The sequence below is a fragment of the Canis lupus genome, chromosome 6, assembly GCF_003254725.2.
Source record: "Canis lupus dingo isolate Sandy chromosome 6, ASM325472v2, whole genome shotgun sequence".
In the NCBI taxonomy this organism is placed as follows: Eukaryota; Metazoa; Chordata; class Mammalia; order Carnivora; family Canidae; genus Canis; species Canis lupus.
The window spans coordinates 117,873-136,659 of NC_064248.1; the positions used below are offsets into that span (position 1 = coordinate 117,873).

Here is an 18,787-nt window from a genome sequence, read left to right on the forward strand (position 1 = left end):
TGTATTGGAGCCCTTAAGACTCTTTGTAGATATGTTGTTTTTGTTGTTGTTGTTTTTGGTTGCAAAATAAACTTTGATCAAAGCCTTTACCAGTAGTAATTAACCATTACTTCTAATACCCATTTTAATTAAAACCATCTGTTTGCTATAAGGAAATTTAAAACTAGAACAACATGATAGAAAAGTAGATTTCTCTGCATCACTTTTTAAAGTTCATCACTATGACCCTCAGTTTCCTCCAAGACTCTTACGATGATCCTAGGACTTGTTTGATGAAAATGCAAAAGCTGCTTAAAAAAAAAGTCACACAAAAACAAATACTGCCATATCCTGTCACATTGTTTCTCAAATGAAGGTATAGAAAATTTAGGTAGTATAGCAAATGAATATTTTTAACTTAGAAGTTATATACATTTTGATAAATAAATGTTTATATGACAAATATAACTGACATATAAAACTCATAATTTCCACAAATATTATTTCCTAGGACAAGGTTAAAAATGTTAATCCCCTTTAAGCAAATATATTAATACTGAGTATGATAAAAACTGTAAAGGAAACACACAAATGACTGAGTTTGAGAAATACTTTTATGTTTATTTCAAGTTATTGAGTCATTACACTGCATCACTGCCTTAAAGCTTACATAATTTTTAAAAAACTTTGTATCATAAAAGTTACAGGTGAATAATTACAGATTATTGCCTACAAGGTTTCTAGGCATTAAAAAAAAGTTTGATTTCAGATTTGGAACATGATTCTTAATATAATCTTATTTATAAAATAAATTATTTTCACTATATATCCTCTCCTGGGAATATGCTACTAATTTAAGACCTAAATTTATTTTAGTTTCAATGCATTAAAAGTTTTTTATAAGCTTTTTTTTCCTCTGTGAATAATGATATTGAATTGGATAAAAAGATCTGACCTAGTTTTCATACATTTATATATTCATATGATTTTTCCACCATAAGTTATGTGCTACTGCTGGGTAAGTGAAGGACTGGGACCTAAGGGTTTCTCACATTTACTGTATTCACATAATTTCTCCCGAGTATGGATTTTCCTATGTTGATTAAGGTGTGCACTCTGGCTAAAGGCTTTGTCACATTCATTACATTTATAAGGTTTTTCTCCTGTATGAGTTCTCTCATGCTGGTTAAGATGTGTCCTCTGGCTGAAGGCTTTCCCACAAAAACTACATTCATATGGTTTCTCTCCAGTATGAAGTCGATGATGTTCAGTAAGGGATGTGATACGGCTAAAGGCTTTACCACATTGATTACATTTATACGGCTTCTCTCCAGTATGAATTCTCAGATGTTGAGTAAAGGATGAATGTTGACGGAAGGCTTTTCCACATTCATTACATACAAAAGGTTTTTCTCCTGTGTGAATTCTCTGATGTTGAATAAGATGTATCCTCTGGCTGAATCTTTTCCCACATTCATCACACTTATAGGGCTTCTCTCCTGTAAGGACTATCTGAGGTTGAGTAAGAGATGAGTTGTGGTTGAAGACCTTCCCACATTCACTGAGTTTCTCTTCAGTATGAATATGATTAGTAAGAAGAATATGTTGATTGAAGATTTTTCCACACTCATATTTATAAGGATTCTTTCTTACATAGTTCCCCTGATAGTAAATCAAGTCTGAATTATGTTTGATGCGATTTCCTTGTGTGTCCAAACTAAGGGGTATTTTAATTGAAGGAATTCTCTGATGCATAATAAGGTTTGAGTTCACGTTATAGTTTTCTCCAAATCTATCACAGTCAAGGTTTCTCTCCTGTGTGATCTTTTTGTGGGTCAAAGATACTTGTGCTAAATGTCCCTGCTGGATTTCTTGGTTAAACTCTAACTGGTAATCAAAATTCCAGAGTCTTCCTAAGATGGAGTACCAGAAACTGTCTCCTGTTAGTCTCTCCATTACCATATCATGATTTTGATTTTTATCAGAAATATTCCGGTTTGGAGTTGATTTTTTGATTTCAGGTCTATTCTCCCCATCTAAAAGAAATTCAGAACATACAAGTACTTTGCCACCTTCTCTGTTTTGAAAAAGAAATTGTTGCACAATGAATTACCAAGTGAAACTTATAGTAATGCAGACAAATCACATGTGGTTTAAGTTTTAAAATATGGCCATGTAACAAGGGAGAAGACTATAAAAGGATGACAAACATGTATGGTAGTTATAAGAGGACATCCAAGAGTATCCATGGATGAAAGGAAATAGAAGAATAATAAATACCAGAGAAAAGTCTGCGGTTAGAGGTGGGAGATACTAGAGGAAAGATTGTACTTGGAGAAGACAGTTCGAGGGCATCACCCTATAAATCTCATCTGTGGGTTATTCTATTTTAGTGCCAGCTACTTGTTTATTTAAAAAGTATTTCTTATTTTTAATCTTTTGTTTAAAATTATAAAATGGGGACACCAGCAGTTGAGCATCTGCCTTCAGCTCAGGGCATGATTCCAGGTCCTGGGATTGACTCTCACATTGGGCTCCTGCAGGGAGCCTGCTTCTCCCTCTGCCTATGTCTCTGCCTCCGCCTGTGTGTATCTCATGAATAAATAAAATCTTAAAAAAATAAAATGATAAAATGAATATTTGCTTATAATAACATATTCAAATAAGGTGGATATGCATAAAGGAAGAATTTCACCCCCTTAGAGGTCATTATTGGTAATAGTTTGGAGCCTATCAGATTTTTTTCCTGTTCATACAAATATAAATATAAATCATATTTTGAATAAGGATTAATTGTGATAAAAACAGAATTTCATTTCAGTCTCCCACCATTTCTTTAAACTTAATTTGGGGAGGGCATTATTATTCTGCTTCTGGATGAAGATTTGGGCAGGTTTCATGGTTCCCCCTAATTCTTAGATAACAGATATTCTTACTGTTACAGTAAATTACAAATACAGTCTATTTGGTAATTAAAATGTTGTCACCTGTTTGGTAATTAAAACTCCAAAATTAATCCCCTTTCCTTCCCCTGAGCTGTTAGAATCATTTTTTCCTCTTTCCCCACCACCTATCTCTTTCCCCACTCTATTCTCTCCCTGCTATTTTTTTTACTTGACTACGCTCTCACTTCTTTCCCCATTTTATCTATTTCCCTGCCCATGTCTTCCTTCACTCACTAATCGTTCTGTTTTTGTTGTTGTTGTTTAGGTGGAGAAGAGCAGAGGGAGAAAGAGAGAATTTTAAGGAGGCTCCACACCCAGCACAGAGCCTGATGCTGGGCTTGATCTCATGACCCTGAGATCATGACCTGAGCCAAAATCAATAGTTAGGCACTTAACTGGCTGAGCCACCCAGGTGCCTCTGTCTAGTTCCCTTCTAACAAGAGATGGAGGATAGAAGCTGTGTGGAGGGAAGGATTAAGACAGGCCAATTTTTGTAGGATTGGGTGGCTTCACATTCTACCCTGGCAGAAAGTTAAACAGGACTCACTTTGGAAACTTTTATGACTTTTGGGAGGCCCTAGCTGGACCTCTTTTTCTCCTCTCATTTTCCATGATCTAGATAGATAAAATTCTACTTCAGACAGTCCCTTGGGAACAGCCCTATAGCAACGAATCCTACAGGACAAGATCAAAGATCACAGTGGCTGACTCATAAACACTCATGATACCTTGTCTTGACAAACTTGGGTAGTCCAGATGATCCTAATTCAACAGTTTCTCTTGGCTCACCTACAAAAGCTATTTCATCAGTCACCTGTTCTTGACTCTTGGACTGCTTTAGCTTTCTAAAATGTAGGTCATGCACTAGTCTTGGTCTTCCAATCATAGATAATGTATATAAAAGCTGAAGGAATGTTGCCCTTGAGGCTTGCACATATGATTATCATCCTAATTAGGACACTTGACAGCAAAAAGGAGCACAATTAATAATTATGCCAAGCATTGTCCTGGGAAAATAAAGTGGAATTACACCATAATATTGTTTTGTATTTTGTGTTGGTTTTTTTGTTTGTTTGTTTGTTTTTGGTTTGTTTTTAAGAAAGAGTGAGTGGGGGACAGGCAGAGAGAGAATCCACACCCACTGGATGATGTAGGGCATGATCTCACAACCCTGAAATCATGACCTGAGCTAAAATCAAGAGTCCAGAGCTTAATAGAGCCACCCAGGTGCCTCTGCATTTTGTTTTTACATTACTGCATATCATGAACACATTTCCATGTCAGACCTTACATTGCTTACCCCTCTGTTGTCTCAGATTATAGAAAAAGTGCTACTTGGGAAGAAAGTGTTTTCAGACATGGGAGCAGAAGATCTTCCCCTGCCTACACTGTGAGAATGACATGCATTCTCTTTTGTGTCCTAGTTCTAAATTAAGTAAGTGTAATATCATAGTTACAGCTACAGACTAAGTCTCTTTAGTTTATTAGGCTTTCATTATTCTTTCATTATTCTTTTTTTTTTTTTAATTTTTATTTATTTATGATAGTCACAGAGAGAGAGAGAGAGAGAGAGGCAGAGACATAGGCAGAGGGAGAAGTAGGCTCCATGTACCGGGAGCCCAACGTGGGATTCGATCCCGGGTCTCCAGGATTGCGCCCTGGGCCAAAGGCAGGCGCTAAACCACTGCACCACCGAGGGATCCCTCTTTCATTATTCTTTATGTAGAGTTCTACATAAAGAAAAATAGGAGATTTGCATAGACTACTGTAGTCTCAATGTGGTTACTATTTGTCCCCACCGATTCCATATTCCCTGAATCAACTCTTGGGGTTATGAACTTTCAATAAAATTAGATTTCTAGGATACCTAGACTTCTGACCTGCTTTGCATCTAAGAAGGGATACCTTCTGGATAAGATCTTAGTATAAGCGTATTGTGATGCCACTGGGCAACTTGAACATCATGAAGGGCCTTTTGAACTACTCCAAACCTCACCTAGTAGACAACTTACCCTACTTAGCCTCATTCAATGCCTTTTGAACTGAATTATTTAGAAGCAGGAAGGAAGGAAACAAGAAAGAAAAGAAGAAGGGAGAAAAGGATGGGAGAGAGGAGGGAGAAAAGAGAAGAATTAGGGAGGGCAGCCCGGGTGGTGCAGCGGTTTAGTGCCGCCTTCAGCCCAGGGTATGATCCTGGAGACCTGGGATCGAGTCCCACATCGGGCTCCCTGCATGGAGCCTGCTTCTCCCTCTGCCTGTGTCTCTGCTTCTCTCTCTCTCTCTCTCTCTCTCTCTCTCTCTCTATCTCTATGAATAAATAAATAAAATCTTAAAAAAAGAATTAGGGAGAAAGGAAAGGAGGAAAACATTTTAAAGTTTATCCTTTCTATGTGCAAAGCACTATAGTATTTCTAGTTCTCTTTTGTTAATTAAAAAAAGTGCCATGATTTATAGTGGGTTATAATATTAATTTAGTGGGTAGAAAATAAATTAAAAGCTGGAAAAAAACAAAATAGGCTAAAAACAATTAGAAACTATCACGGTATCAGTAAGGATAAACATTGGTAAAAATTTTTTAAGATTTTACTTATTTGAGAGAGAGAGAGAACAAGCAATGGTGAAGGCAGAGGAAGAGAGAGAGAGGCAGACTCCCCACTAAGCAAGAAGCCTCACCTGGGGCTCAACCTCAGGACCTGAGCTGAAGGCAGACACTCAACTGAATGAGCAACCCAGGTGCCCCTATTTGAGATAATCCTTTGTCTCACTTTTATAGATTGTATATATATCTTATGGGTTGCAATAAAAATGCATTTCTTGGGATCCCTGGGTGGCGCAGCAGTTTGGCGCCTGCCTTTGCCCCAGGGCGCGATCCTGGAGACCCGGGATCGAATCCCACGTCAGGCTCCCAGTGCATGGAGCCTGCTTCTCCCTCTGCCTGTGTCTCTGCCTCTCTCTCTCTCTATCATAAAAAAAAAAAAAAATTCATTTCTTAAAAAAATAATAATAAAAAAATAAAAATAAAAATGCATTTCTTAATGAAAGTGGTGGCTATAAATAAGTAAAAACTATTGTTTTAGCAGAGGTAAGTTTTTTCTCTAAAGTGTCATATAGTAAATATTTAAGGTTTTTCAGGTCATATGGACTTATTGTTTACTCAACTCCACTGTTATAGTGTGAAAACAGCCACACACAATACAAGTGGCAGAGTAAGTGTGGCTGGATTCCCTTAAAATTGTTTACAAAAACATGTGACTCTAGACAATGTTTTGTTCATCCAAAGAGTCTACAACACCTAATAGAGTTATCTGGAAAGGTAGCCCCCTTTGACAATCTAAGACATCTTTATGTTCATCTTACACTAGCAATGTATGAGAGTGCTTTTTCCCCTATTGACTTACCAACAGTGTGTGCAGACAAATTTTTGGACTTTTGCTAAACTGATAGGTGAGAAAAGATAATCTGGTGTAGTTTTGATTTGTGTTTCTCTTACTGTGAGACTGAATATTTTTTCCTACATTAAACATATTTGTATTCCTTTATCTAGGAACTGTTCATATATGTGTACACTTCTATTAGGCTGTTGGACTCTTACTGATTTACAGCAGCCTTTTATTAATAAGAGCTTAGCCCTTTGATATAAGTTGCAAATATTTCCCTTCCTTGTCATTTGCCTTTTTAATCTTATTATTCTATACCATGCAGAGTTTGGGGATTTGTATCTGTTGAATATAGAAATCTTCTGTTTTATGACTTTCAGATTTTGAATCATAGTCCGAAATGACTTCCCCATTTCAAGGTTATAAAAGATTTCTCCTACGTCTCTTATGGTTTCATATTTTAAATTTAAAGTCTCTAATTCTGGGAAGACTGGGTGGCTCAGTGGTTTAGTGCCGCCTTCAGCCCAGGGCCTGATCCTGGAGACCTGGGATGGAGTCCCATGTCAGGCTCCCTGCATGGAGCCTGCTTCTCCCTCTGCCTGTGTCTCTGCCTGTGTGTGTGTGTGTGTGTGTGTGTGTGTGTGTGTCTCATGAAAAAATAAATAAAATCTTTTAAAAAAATAAAATGAAATAAAGTCTGATTCCTTTGGAGTATCTTGGTCTAAAGACTTTATGGTGCAGATACTCTAGAAAACTGTGTGGAGGTTCCTCAAAGAGTTAAAAATAGACCTGCCCTACAACCCAGCAATTGCACTGTTGGTGATTTACCCCAAAGATGCAGATGCAATGAAACGCCGGGACACCTGCACCCCAATGTTTCTAGCAGCAATGTCCACAATAGCCAAACTGTGGAAGGAGCCTTGGTGTCCATCAAAAGATGAATGGATAAAGATGTGGTATATGTGTACAATGGAATATTACTCAGCCATAACAAATACCCACCATTTGCTTCAACGTGGATGGAACTGGAGGGTATTATGCTGAGTGAAATGAGTCAATTGGAGGACAAACAGTGTATGGTCTCATTCATTTGGGGAATATAAATAATAGCGAAAGGGAATAGAGGAGAAGGGAGAAGAAATGGGTAGGAAATATCAGAAAGGGAGATAGACATAAAGACTCCTAACTCTGGGAAACGAACTAGGGGTGGTAGAAGGGGAGGAGGGGGGATGGTGGGGGTGAATGGGTGACGGGCACTGAGGGGGGCACTTGACGGGATGAGCACTGGATGTTATTCTGTATGTTGGCAAACTGAACACCAATAAAAAATAAATTTATTATTAGAAAAAATAAAGACTTTATTCATGAGAGACACAGAGCGAGAGAGGCAGAGACATAAGCAGAGGGAGAAGCAGGCTCCCTGTGAGGAGCCTGATGTGGGACTCAATCCCAAGACCCTGGGATCATGACCTGAGCCAACGGCAGATGTTCAACCATTGAGCCACCCAGGTGCCCCTGGAGTATCTTGGTTTAAGGGGTAAGTTATGGATCCAATTTTATCTCTTTTCAGATGGCTACCCACTATTCATTAAAAGGTCTACCTTCCATAATACTACTTGTGATGAGCACAGCATAAAGATGAATCACTATGTTGTGCACCTGAAACTAATGTAACATAGTATGCCAATTATACACAAATTTTTTTAAAAGTCTACTTTTAAATACCAGTTGTCTCAATACTATTTTATTAAGATGTCTATTTTCTCCTTCCTGATTTGAAATAATGCCTTTATCATATATGAAAGTCCTGGGTCTATTTCTGGATTTTCTACTCTGTGCAGTTGGTCTGCCTTGTTCTTAAATTTTTACTATATTTCTAGTTGAGATAATCCTTTTTTATTGTTTTTCCTTTCAGATTTTCCAGATTATTTTGGTTTTGGTTTCTCAACATGAACTTTAGAATGAGCTTATCTAGATCCCTCTAAAATCTTGAAGGCACTTTTTATGGGATTACATTATATGTATATAGGGACACTGATATCTTGGTATGTCCATTTATTCAAGTTTATTTTTGTGTCTGTCAGAGTGTTTTAAAGTTTTCCTCATGCAAGTGTTGCACATCTCTTGTTAAAAGTTTACTTCTTTGTGTTTTATCTTTCTGGTTACTATTAAATGGGTTCTTATCTTCCATCTTATTTTCTGATAGCTGTTTGTGTTTTTATCTTTACTCCACTTCAACAATTATTTACCTGGTTATATACAGTTATACTCTGAACTTAGATCCATATAAAGAATCTCACATTCAGTGTCACACTCTCTTGCTTAGTGAGTAGATCTGCCCTTGTTCACGTTCTACGGGGATGTAGATCTCATCTAGAGATCATTCTGATCTCATCTAGACCTCCACCACTTTAACTCTTCTGTTGTTTTCTAGTTTCCAGCCCACTTCTTGTCACTTCCTGGAATCTATGTCAAATCACCTGAATTAACAAACTCTCAGTTTTCCTTCTTTAGTTCTAGCCATCTAACAGGCCCTCAGCCTGGGCTCTAAGAAGCCTTTCTGGTGCCAAGTAAAACAGGAGAAATGGCATATGCATGGACAATGGAAACCACAAATGCATAGTGTAAAATCTCATTTGGACCCTCAAAACTGCTTGGTAATCTCCTGATTCATCTTTAGTTAGCTTCCATTGACCTTAATAAGCTAAAGCAAGTGATCCTCAAGTTCTGTACTTATTCCCCACCATTACTTTACATTCAATAGACCTTGCCTCCTACTTTACCAAGAAAATAGAAATAACCATGTGTGAACTCCCCCAAATCTTCCATCAACAAACTTATTTATATACAAAATCACCCTAATCTCTTTCCAATCCCATTTCCATCTCTTCTAGAGCCTTGCTCCATATTTTGTATGCATTTTCTACTTATTCCCCTCTATTAACCCCTCCCCTTCAGTATTACAAACAAGCTAAAACCATTCCTGCTTAGAACAAACCTCTTTTGACATTACCTTCTATTCTCCCATATATCCTCTATTGTCTCCTTCATTCTAGCTTCTTGTAAGAACACTGCATATTTACCAGCTCTACCTTTTCACCTGTTCACTGAAAGATGTATAACTGATTGTTCTTCTAGTCACTCCCCTGTTGTTTCTCTTATTAATATAATTACTAACCTTCTTGTTGCTAAATACATTGGACATTTTCCAGGTCTTACCTTACTGAGGAAGACGTTTCTAGGTAAATAGGCATCAGTAGATAGATGCCAGTAAGGCAAGCAATACCTCAGAGGGCAAGTCAGACTTAGATGAGTCCATCAACAGAAATGTTTTACCACATCCTCATAAGCGGAACCAGTCACTGCATCTCTATGGCTTACAGGATAATGCAAAAATGCAAGTTGTCCCCTTGAAGGAGACTGCCAGACTGCTTGTGCCTGACAAGGAGGGTACAAGGAAATGATTTGTTCAAGCACATCTGTGAACCAAGAGCCTTAGGCATCCACAAAGTTAGTTCTGGAAATTTTCTTAAGTTAGCAATTATTTTCTCTAGCTGAGTGTCTGTGGATAGGGACACAATGGAGATAGCATGGGTCCTACAAATGGATATGCCTATGGGGAAAAAATATATACCTGAGGGAAAGAATACCTTTACCTTCTGCTGAAAGTGCCTATGCTGCAATTCATCTGGGAAGGGAGTTTTTAATTTTCTTCCTTTAGCTTCCTCCTTTCCAGGTTTCAGGGTGTAGAGATTCATACAAATAACATTACCTACTGTTGTTGGGGAAAATGTCATGGGTTCCTGAAAAGACAGTTTAATTATCAGCTTTTACCCATGGAATGCCAGAACTGGTTGGACCAAAATTCAGGCTCATTGAGGCAGGTTTCCTGCCCAAGATGACCCAGAGCACTAAAAGCCAGAAGGGTAGCCAAGTCAAAGCCACTTTGAAAAAGATGCAAAAGTTTGAATAACAGAAAACCAAGTCCAAATGGGAAAACCAGGTGCCAGGGCCAAGAATCAGAGTAGAAACTAGATAGAGATGGGGTAGGTTAGTCTGGATTAATAAACCAAAGTGGAAAATACCTAACTCAGTATCTGGCTACTTGTGAATATAACCAGAAAGAACATTGTAGTGGTATGTCAACAACAGGGAGCTATGGTTTGGATATTTTTGGTCAAAAACTCTCAGATTTAATGAATGCTTTAAAGAGAGGGCATAAAGTCAACAGATCCAGGTTATGAAATACTTAATTAAAATGATAGCATGACATTCATAAACAAAAAAATATCCAATATCTGGGAAGAGAATGTGGGGGAAATATTGAGGCTAGAAATACAGAAATAGGAAAATGTCATCAAAGAGCTACTTTAAAGCAATGTACTACAGAGCAAAACATCAAGCCTTGTACTCCTACAGGAAAATACAAGGGAGGAGAATTAAAAAGGAGGGAAGGCAGTGAAGCAGATAGAGATAAAGGACACAGACTGTAAGAGGCAAGAATTGTGTATGTTACAAGCCAGAACAGAAGAGAATTTCAAGAAAGTCAAGTCAACACAATCAAATACAAGATCAGAGGGGACAATCACTTTTTTTTAGCCACTAGATTTGACTGAAGGAAGTTAGTGGTAATCTCCAAGAAAATAATTTTAATAGTGCAGATAGGATGGGGTCATATCATAAAGGTAAATCAAAAGAATTAAAATTAAGGCTATAAGTTTTAGACTAGTTTACAGAGTGTGATATTAACAGGAAAAAGAATGAAAAGTAGGTCAAAATGGCAGAAGATCTTTGATATGGAAAAGATTTAAAGAATACTGAGGATATATGAATAGAAAAACAGAAAGTGCCATGTGGAGATTTACAACATCAAGGTATTTATGAACATTAAAATTAATGCCTTCAAACTAACTTTTGTTTGTGTTTTTTAATAAGAAGTATATTTAATATATTTAATTATATTTAATTGGGAAAAATGAGAGGGCCATTTCCATTTTGGGAAAAAGCCAAACATAAACTGAATTTTTAAAAAGGCCTCAATATTCTTTAAATCCCAGAGGCAGAGACTTGGACCACATTCCAATGAATATTTCAAGAGTGACTGCTTCTCTTCACTGAGCCAATACCCAAAAGCTTGCTTCTCACCTGCATGACTCTCCAGTGGGCTGTCTCTTTCCATCACCCACTGCTCCTCTTGCTCCAACTGAGAGATCACCTCTGGCTTATAAAGTTGATGCCCTATTCATGGAAAAAAAAATGTATGTCACAGAAGTTTGTACTTGGGACAAAAATTTCTCTTAGAACTCATTTCCAACCTTTTTAGTCTTTAGGGCCTCTGGATTTGGAAAGGGGAAATTTCAGAGGCAGCAAAATAAAGCTACCCATCTCACACTCAATAAAATCAAGATCTTTTACCTGAGAAGACACAGCAGGAAACAGAGATCCTCTGTCTCCAACACTGCTTAGCATTCTATCCTGGCCTGAACCATATTCACAAAAGATTTGGAAATTTTCAGTAATTAAGGAAATAAGCCCATTTAGCATGGTTTCTAGTTTTACAGGGACAACATCCTTACCCAGTGCTACCAGATTCCTATAGTTCTCTAGCATCACGTCTCGGTAAAGGTTCTTCTGAGCAGGATACAGCTGGTCCCACTCCTCTCTGGTGAAGTTCACAGCCACATCCTGGAATGTCAGGGATTCCTGAAAATATCAAGTATATCCCTGCTTAGCCAGAAACCATTTTTTTGTCCCTTAGGGGTAGGGACAAAGGTGTAGCAGTGGGAAAGGTCTGAGTCGTTGTAAGCTGAGTAATCTAGGTCAAGATTTTTGAAACAACAATTAGTATCTATCATCTTTCAAGACAGACAAAAACATGCATGAAACAATGCTTGCTTTTAAGCTTTTTACAGTTTGTTGCAAAGGAAAGGCTCTCATCATCTAAACAATTAAAAAAAAAGGGAAATTCATGCTATAAAATTTCAGAAATAAAAGAATACAAGATTTAAAAAAATAAAGAATGCAGGATTGGTTGAAATATGGTAAGGAGGTGTCAGAGTTTGTAGATTTTGTGTATCTTCAACAGATCCTTAACATATTCTTAAACTCTGGACAGAACTGGAGAGAAAGGATATTCCAGTGGGTGAAAGAAAGAGAAGCAAGCAAGCAACAAGGGCAAACATGTTTAGAGTAGAGGACACATTATGCATGTGGGGATCAGTAAAATAGTCTACCTTGTGGGGCACCTGGTTGGTTCAGTGGCTGAGGGTTTGCCTTCAGCTCAGGATGTGATCCTCAGGGCCCAGAATCAAGTCCCATAAGGGGTTCCCAACAGGGAGCCTGCTTCTCCCTCTGCCTATGTCTCTGCTCCTTGGTGTCTCTCATGAATAAATAAAATCTTCTAAAAAAATAGACTACCTTGTTACAGGTAGGAAATTCAAATAAAAAAGGGTCACCTTTAAATTTCCTCCATTGTCAATGCTTTTGAACAATCCTTCTGCTTTAAGAGACACAGATATATAAACACAGGCACATAATACAACAAATATATACCTCCCCCTCTTCCCTTACTACTTAATCCCTCCAAAATACCACCAATTTCTGGATATAGTAACTCAACTCTTCAGAATAAGTGTAGTGTTACGAGTAAGTTCTTTCCCCCATAAGTTAACAGTCAATATCTAAGTCCAGGACTGGCATTTTATTTAAATTAATTTTCATGCTTTGATAACATATCTCTCGAAAACATATTTCACTTAAGTGACATAGGCAATTTAGAGATGAATCACCAAGGCTGGAAGAAATTATTTATCCAAGGACATACAACTAATTAATTAGCAGGAACTGGATTTTATCTTCGATCTTATCCTAAAGCCTAGGTTTCCATCATACCACAAAGATGTCTTTTCTGCTTTTATGAATATTTTCCCTCTTGTGACTTTTACTTATAATTTCCATTTCACACTCCCCATGTTTCTTGAGGGTAGCACCAGGGTGAGGAAAACTATGAATTTACAGTTTACATTCTTTAATATCTGCATTTGTAGTTCCTTTTTGGCTGTTTTAATTAGTATTTTCTCTTTCTTTCTATACCTTCTAATGATGCTCTTACACTTAGGTTACTGGTTTCTTCTTATATTTTCTTTTTTACTTCTTTAAAAAAACTTTACTTAAATTATATTTTAATTAGAATATTAATATGTTAGTTAATATAAAGACACACCAAAAAGTATTTAGTAAAAAAAAAAATCTCTCCCAGACTTCTTTCCTCTCTATCCAGTTCTTACTCCTAATCACTATTTATAGTTTTTAGTGCATTTCCCCAGAATTCTTTGTGCAAATATAAATGTGGGTTCTTACTTCTACCCACTTTTTTTTAACCTCAAAGATAACATATTATACACATTGTTTTCTAACTTAACAACTTAATGCTGGAAATATTTCCATTTCAGACATATTAGGATATGGCTTCCTTATTATTGTTTTTATTTTTATTTTTTTAATTTTATTTATTTATGATAGTCACACAGAGAGAGAGAGAGGCAGAGACATAGGCAGAGGGAGAAGCAGGGTCCATGCACTGGGAGCCCGACGTGGGATTCGATCCCGGGTCTCCAGGATCGCGCCCTGGGCCAAAGGCAGGCACTAAACCACTGCGCCACCCAGGGATCCCTATTATTGTTTTTAAACTAAAAATTTTTTTTGATGTAATTTGACTTAAAAGTTACAGGAATAAAAAAATTCCTTCCTCTTTTCTCCCTTTTTCTTTCTATAATTTTTCTAGACTGTTTAAAAGTTGCAGGTATGATGCCCCTTTACCTCTAAAAAAATTCAGAAGTAAAAAAAAAAATTTCAGAAGTAAAAAAATTCAGAGGTTTATTCTCTAAAAACAAGGAATTCTCTTACATAACAGCAAAATGATCAAAATCAGGAAATTAACATTGATACAGTAGATACAGTACTGTTATCTAAACTATATATTTATTCAGATTTCACTAAGTGTCCTAATAATGTCCTTTATAAGAAAAAAATTCAAGACCAAGTACTTTATCTTCCATCTTTTCTCTCCTTTAATCTGCAACAGTTACTAAGTCTTTCTTTACATTTTGTAACAGATATTTGGAAAAGTATAGGCTAGTTATTTTGAAAATAAACCTCAGTTTGGACTTCTCTAATATTTCCTTATGAATAGATTCACACAATACTTTTGGTAGGGATAGTATGGAAAGGATACTGGATTCTTCTCAATGAACTGTATCAGGAAACACACATTATTGACTAGTTCCACTACTGGCAATGTTACCTTTGATAATTTGGTTAAGGTGGTATTTACCAGTAATTTCGGCTGGTAAATTACTATTTCATCCTATAATAAGTATCTTCTGGGGGACATATTTTGCAACTGTATAAATATCTTGTTCTTCCTCAAACTTTCACCTAGTAGTTTTAGCACTGATACTTCTTGCCTGAATCAATTTTAATTATGATAGTTGCTAAATGGTGCTTTTCTAAATCCATCATTCTTTGTATAAGTTAGCTTTCTACTGTGATGAAGAGGTTTCCATTCTTATTCATTCATTAATTTATATCAGGTGGATTTATTTACTTATTTTATTCAGTAAGTTACAATCATTTATTATTGTTACTTATTTTAATGCTCTGATTGTCCTAGATTTAGCCAGTAGGAGCCCTTCAAACTGGTTTCTGTGTCCTTCTGACACATCCTTATCATACTTTGTGCACTTTACTTTTGGGGACAGAAAAAATGTTCTTTCAAGGTACATTTTGTGTTTTTCTGCCTCATGGCTGGAACTAGTCATTTCTCCAAGGATCCGTAGTTTCTTCTAATGGTCAAATACTTAGTAGCTCTACTTCTAACTAGAGGATATGCAGAGTTGCAGTGTCTTATGTTCTGTTGGTCAAATACTGAGTGTTCTGTCTAGTTCCTTTTTTTTTTTTTTTTTGTCTAGCTCCTTTTAATGGAGAATGGCATTTAAAAACTAAGATGCAGGCATTAGTTGTGTTCAACACTAATTGGATTATCACTTCTAGCACCTTTCAGTGGTTGTTGAAAAAAAAATGGGAAACAGAAGTATGTATGTAATGATGTATGTTTACATGAACACACACACAACTCCACAGCCATTTCTATATAAAGACCCATGAGTTCATACTGATACTTCTAATTCTAATCCAGTGTGGCAGAGTTCATTTTATCCTCCTCTCTCTTCATGCTAACTCATATCTCTCCACAAAATAAGTCTAAAATAAGAGTTCAATGTTCACCGTTGCTTTGTTTTTAGCCAATGGGTCAAGTCCAACTATTCAGGTTTAAAGATTAACCCCTTTTCTTGTTTCCTTCAGTTGGCTTTTCAGTAAGCGGAAATCCAGTTTGGTTCATTTATTTTGGTTGCACTCAATTTTAGGCCCTCCTCCCATACTTCCTCCCTCTCCTCCCCTCACCAACAACCTCCGCCACCCACCCCCATTCCACCTATCTTTTTCACCCATTCTCATTCAAGAGCTGTTGGCAACCAATCTCAGATTTTCAATCTTCTGGTGTTCCTTTTTGCTCAAATGAGCAAATACATACATATGTATGCTTTTATTTCCCTTTCTTTCTTTCTTACACAAAAAGTAGTGCACAGTAGATACTCTTTTGCATTTTGCTTTCCTCACTAGTTTGTCCTGGGAATCGGTTCATGGATATCTTCATCATTCTTTTTTTTATAGCTGCATGATACTCTATTGTGTGAACATTACACAATTTATTTAACTAGTCTATTAAAGAACATTTTCACTGTTTTCTACTCTTGCTATTATAAATAATGCTACAGTGAACTATCTTGTATATATATTATTTTCCAACTGTGAACAAGTCTATCTGAAGAATCAATTTCCCAAAGTAAGATATCTAATAAAAGAATATCTGTAATTCTGATATATACTGTCAAACTGATTTCTTATAAGGGTTCAATCAATTTACATCCTATAACAGTCTATTGTTGCATAACAAACCACCCCAAAATTTAGCAGCTCAAAACCACTACTATTTATTTTGCTCACAAAATCTGAAACACAGGCAGGACTCAGTGGGACTAGCTTAATTTTGTCCCATTTGGTTTCAGCTGGAGTGGCTCAACGTTGGGCTGTCAGATTCATTTTTAAGATGGCTTGCTCATATGGCTGTAAGTTTGTACTGGTTGTCAGAAGGGTGCTCAGCTAGGGGCCTCAGTCTCTCTCCCTATGGGCCTTTGGACAGGCTGCTTTGGCTTCTTCATGGCATGATAGTTGGATCTTGAGTACAAACTTCACAAGAGAACCACTTTTTATGATCCAACCTCAGTGATCACATTACTCACTTCTATACTCAGGCCTGCCCAGATCCAGAGGGAAGAGACAGTCCCTCACCTCTTGATGAAGTTTTTAAGTCACATTATAAGAGGAGTCTGTGGGGTGGCAGAAATTATGTATGCCATTTTTTTGGAAATTACTATCTTCCATAGTCTACCTTCTAGAATATAAAAACGCAGGGGCACTTGGTTGGCTCAGTTGGTTAAGTATCTGACTCTTGACCTCAACTCACGTCTTGATCTTAGGGTTGTGCATTCAAGCTCTGTGTTGAGTTCCATGCTGGGCATGGAGCTTACTTCAAACAAAAATCACATCCCTCTCAAGTGCAAAAAACACCCATCTTCTTCCCCAAGACCCCCAAATTTCATTCCATTATGGCATCTGCTTGAAGTCCAGGATCTTGTCATCTAAATTAAGTCCACATACAGATCATAATCTTAAGAGTGCAGTTCCTCAGGTATGGGGCCTTGAATGCCACGACCTGTGAAGTAAAGAAGTAGTTATTTGGCCCATCCTCAACCCCTGCCCCCAATATACAATGGTGGGGGAAAGGCACAGAAATAGTCACTTGAGACACAGCCAATCAACTGAACAGCAGTTCATCGCAATTCTAAAATGCAGCTGCACTGTGCACATGTTGAGAGATGTAAATGAGAAAGTTTTATTTCCAAACCTAGTAACTCTTGGTTTCTTATATTTAACCATTCTTTTTTCAGCCTATGTTTTTCTTTTACATTTTACGTTAGGTAGTCAGAAGCCTAAAGCAGTTGGGGCTTTCAATTTTCTACCTGAAAATCTTAGATAGATCACTGAGTTCAGTAAGTATATTTTCTATTGTCCTTATTATGAAGGTGATAACATTGCTCAATATTTTTTCTTTGAAGGTCTCCTTTCCCCCAACTTATAGCAACATTTTCTTAACTAGCCTTTAAGCCCTGACAAAGATCCTTTAAGCTTCTAGCTCTCCTTTAAGCTCTTTATGATTTCACTAACAGTCTTTTCCTTTCTATCCTCTATTACTCAACTGGCTCTGTTTCAAAGCCAATGCCATATGTTCCAGATCTCTGTTTTGGCAGTATCCCACTTCCAGGTCCAAAATTGGTAATAGTTATCTATTGATATATAATAAAAACACTCCAACATGTAGGGTACTAAAACAGCAATTATTAGGATGGCTAGGTGCCTCAGTCCATTTAGCATCTGCCTTTGGTTCAGGTCATGATCTCAGGGTTGTGGTTCAATGGGAAGCCTGCTTCTCCCTCTTCCACTGCCCCTGCTGGTGCTTGCTCGCTCTTTCTCTCTCAAATAAATAAAAATTTTAAAAAATACCCAGCAAGGGCAGCCCAGGTGGCTCAGTGGTTTAGCGCTGCCTTCAGCCCAGGGCATGATCCTGGAGATCTGGGATCGAGTCCCACGTCAGGCTCTCTGTATGGAGCCTGCTTCTCCCTCTGCCTGTCTCTGCCTCTCTCTCTCTCTGTGTCTCTCATGAATTAAAAAAAAAAAATCCCCAGCAATTATCATCTCTTTTATTTACAAATCTGAAATCTGGGCAGGACTCAGTGGAGGCAGCTTGCCTCTGATCTATGTGGCATCAGCTAGGAGGGCTTGACTTTGGATTGAGGAAACCACTTTCAAGATGGCTTACTCCCATGACTGGCAAGTTGATGCTGGCTTTCAGCTGAGAGCCACTAGAGCTGTGAGCATTAGTTCCTCTCCAGGTGGGCTTCTCCATGGAAGCTGTTTGGCTTTCTTCATGACAAGGTAGCTGGACTTCATGACAAGGTAGCAAGCATCCAAAGAGAATGAGGTCAAATGAGGTCCCACTGCTTTTTGACTTGCCTTGGAAGTCATATAGCTTCACTTCCACTGATCACATGCTTGCCCAGATTCAATGGAGGGAATATAGAACTCAATGTCTCTTGATACAATGAGTATCAAAGTAATATTGTAAAAAAAAAAAAAAAAAAAAAAAAGTGTTTCCGATGGGAGATGTTTTGTTCTTTTTTTTAAAGATTTTATTTATTTATTCATGAGAGACAGAGAGAGAGACGCAGAGACACAGGAAGAGGGAGGAGAAGCAAGCTCCATGCAGAGAGCTCGATGCGGAACTCAATCCCAGGACTCCAGGATCAT

At 37.4% G+C, this 18,787-nt stretch overlaps 1 protein-coding gene across 1 annotated transcript in view; it reads right to left on the reverse strand.

Annotated features, from left to right (window-relative positions):
• Positions 1 to 575: 575 nt before the first annotated feature.
• Positions 576 to 18,787, reverse strand: part of ZNF713 (zinc finger protein 713) — a 54,715-nt gene continuing 36,503 nt past the window's right edge. Inside the window, exons 4-6 of the mRNA XM_025425689.3 lie at positions 11,878 to 12,004; positions 11,447 to 11,539; positions 576 to 2,015 (exon numbers count right to left, since the gene is read on the reverse strand). Of these exons, the coding sequence (XP_025281474.3) occupies positions 988 to 2,015; positions 11,447 to 11,539; positions 11,878 to 12,004 (1,248 nt within the window). The 3' untranslated portion in view covers positions 576 to 987. The remainder of the gene's footprint in view (positions 2,016 to 11,446; positions 11,540 to 11,877; positions 12,005 to 18,787) is intronic.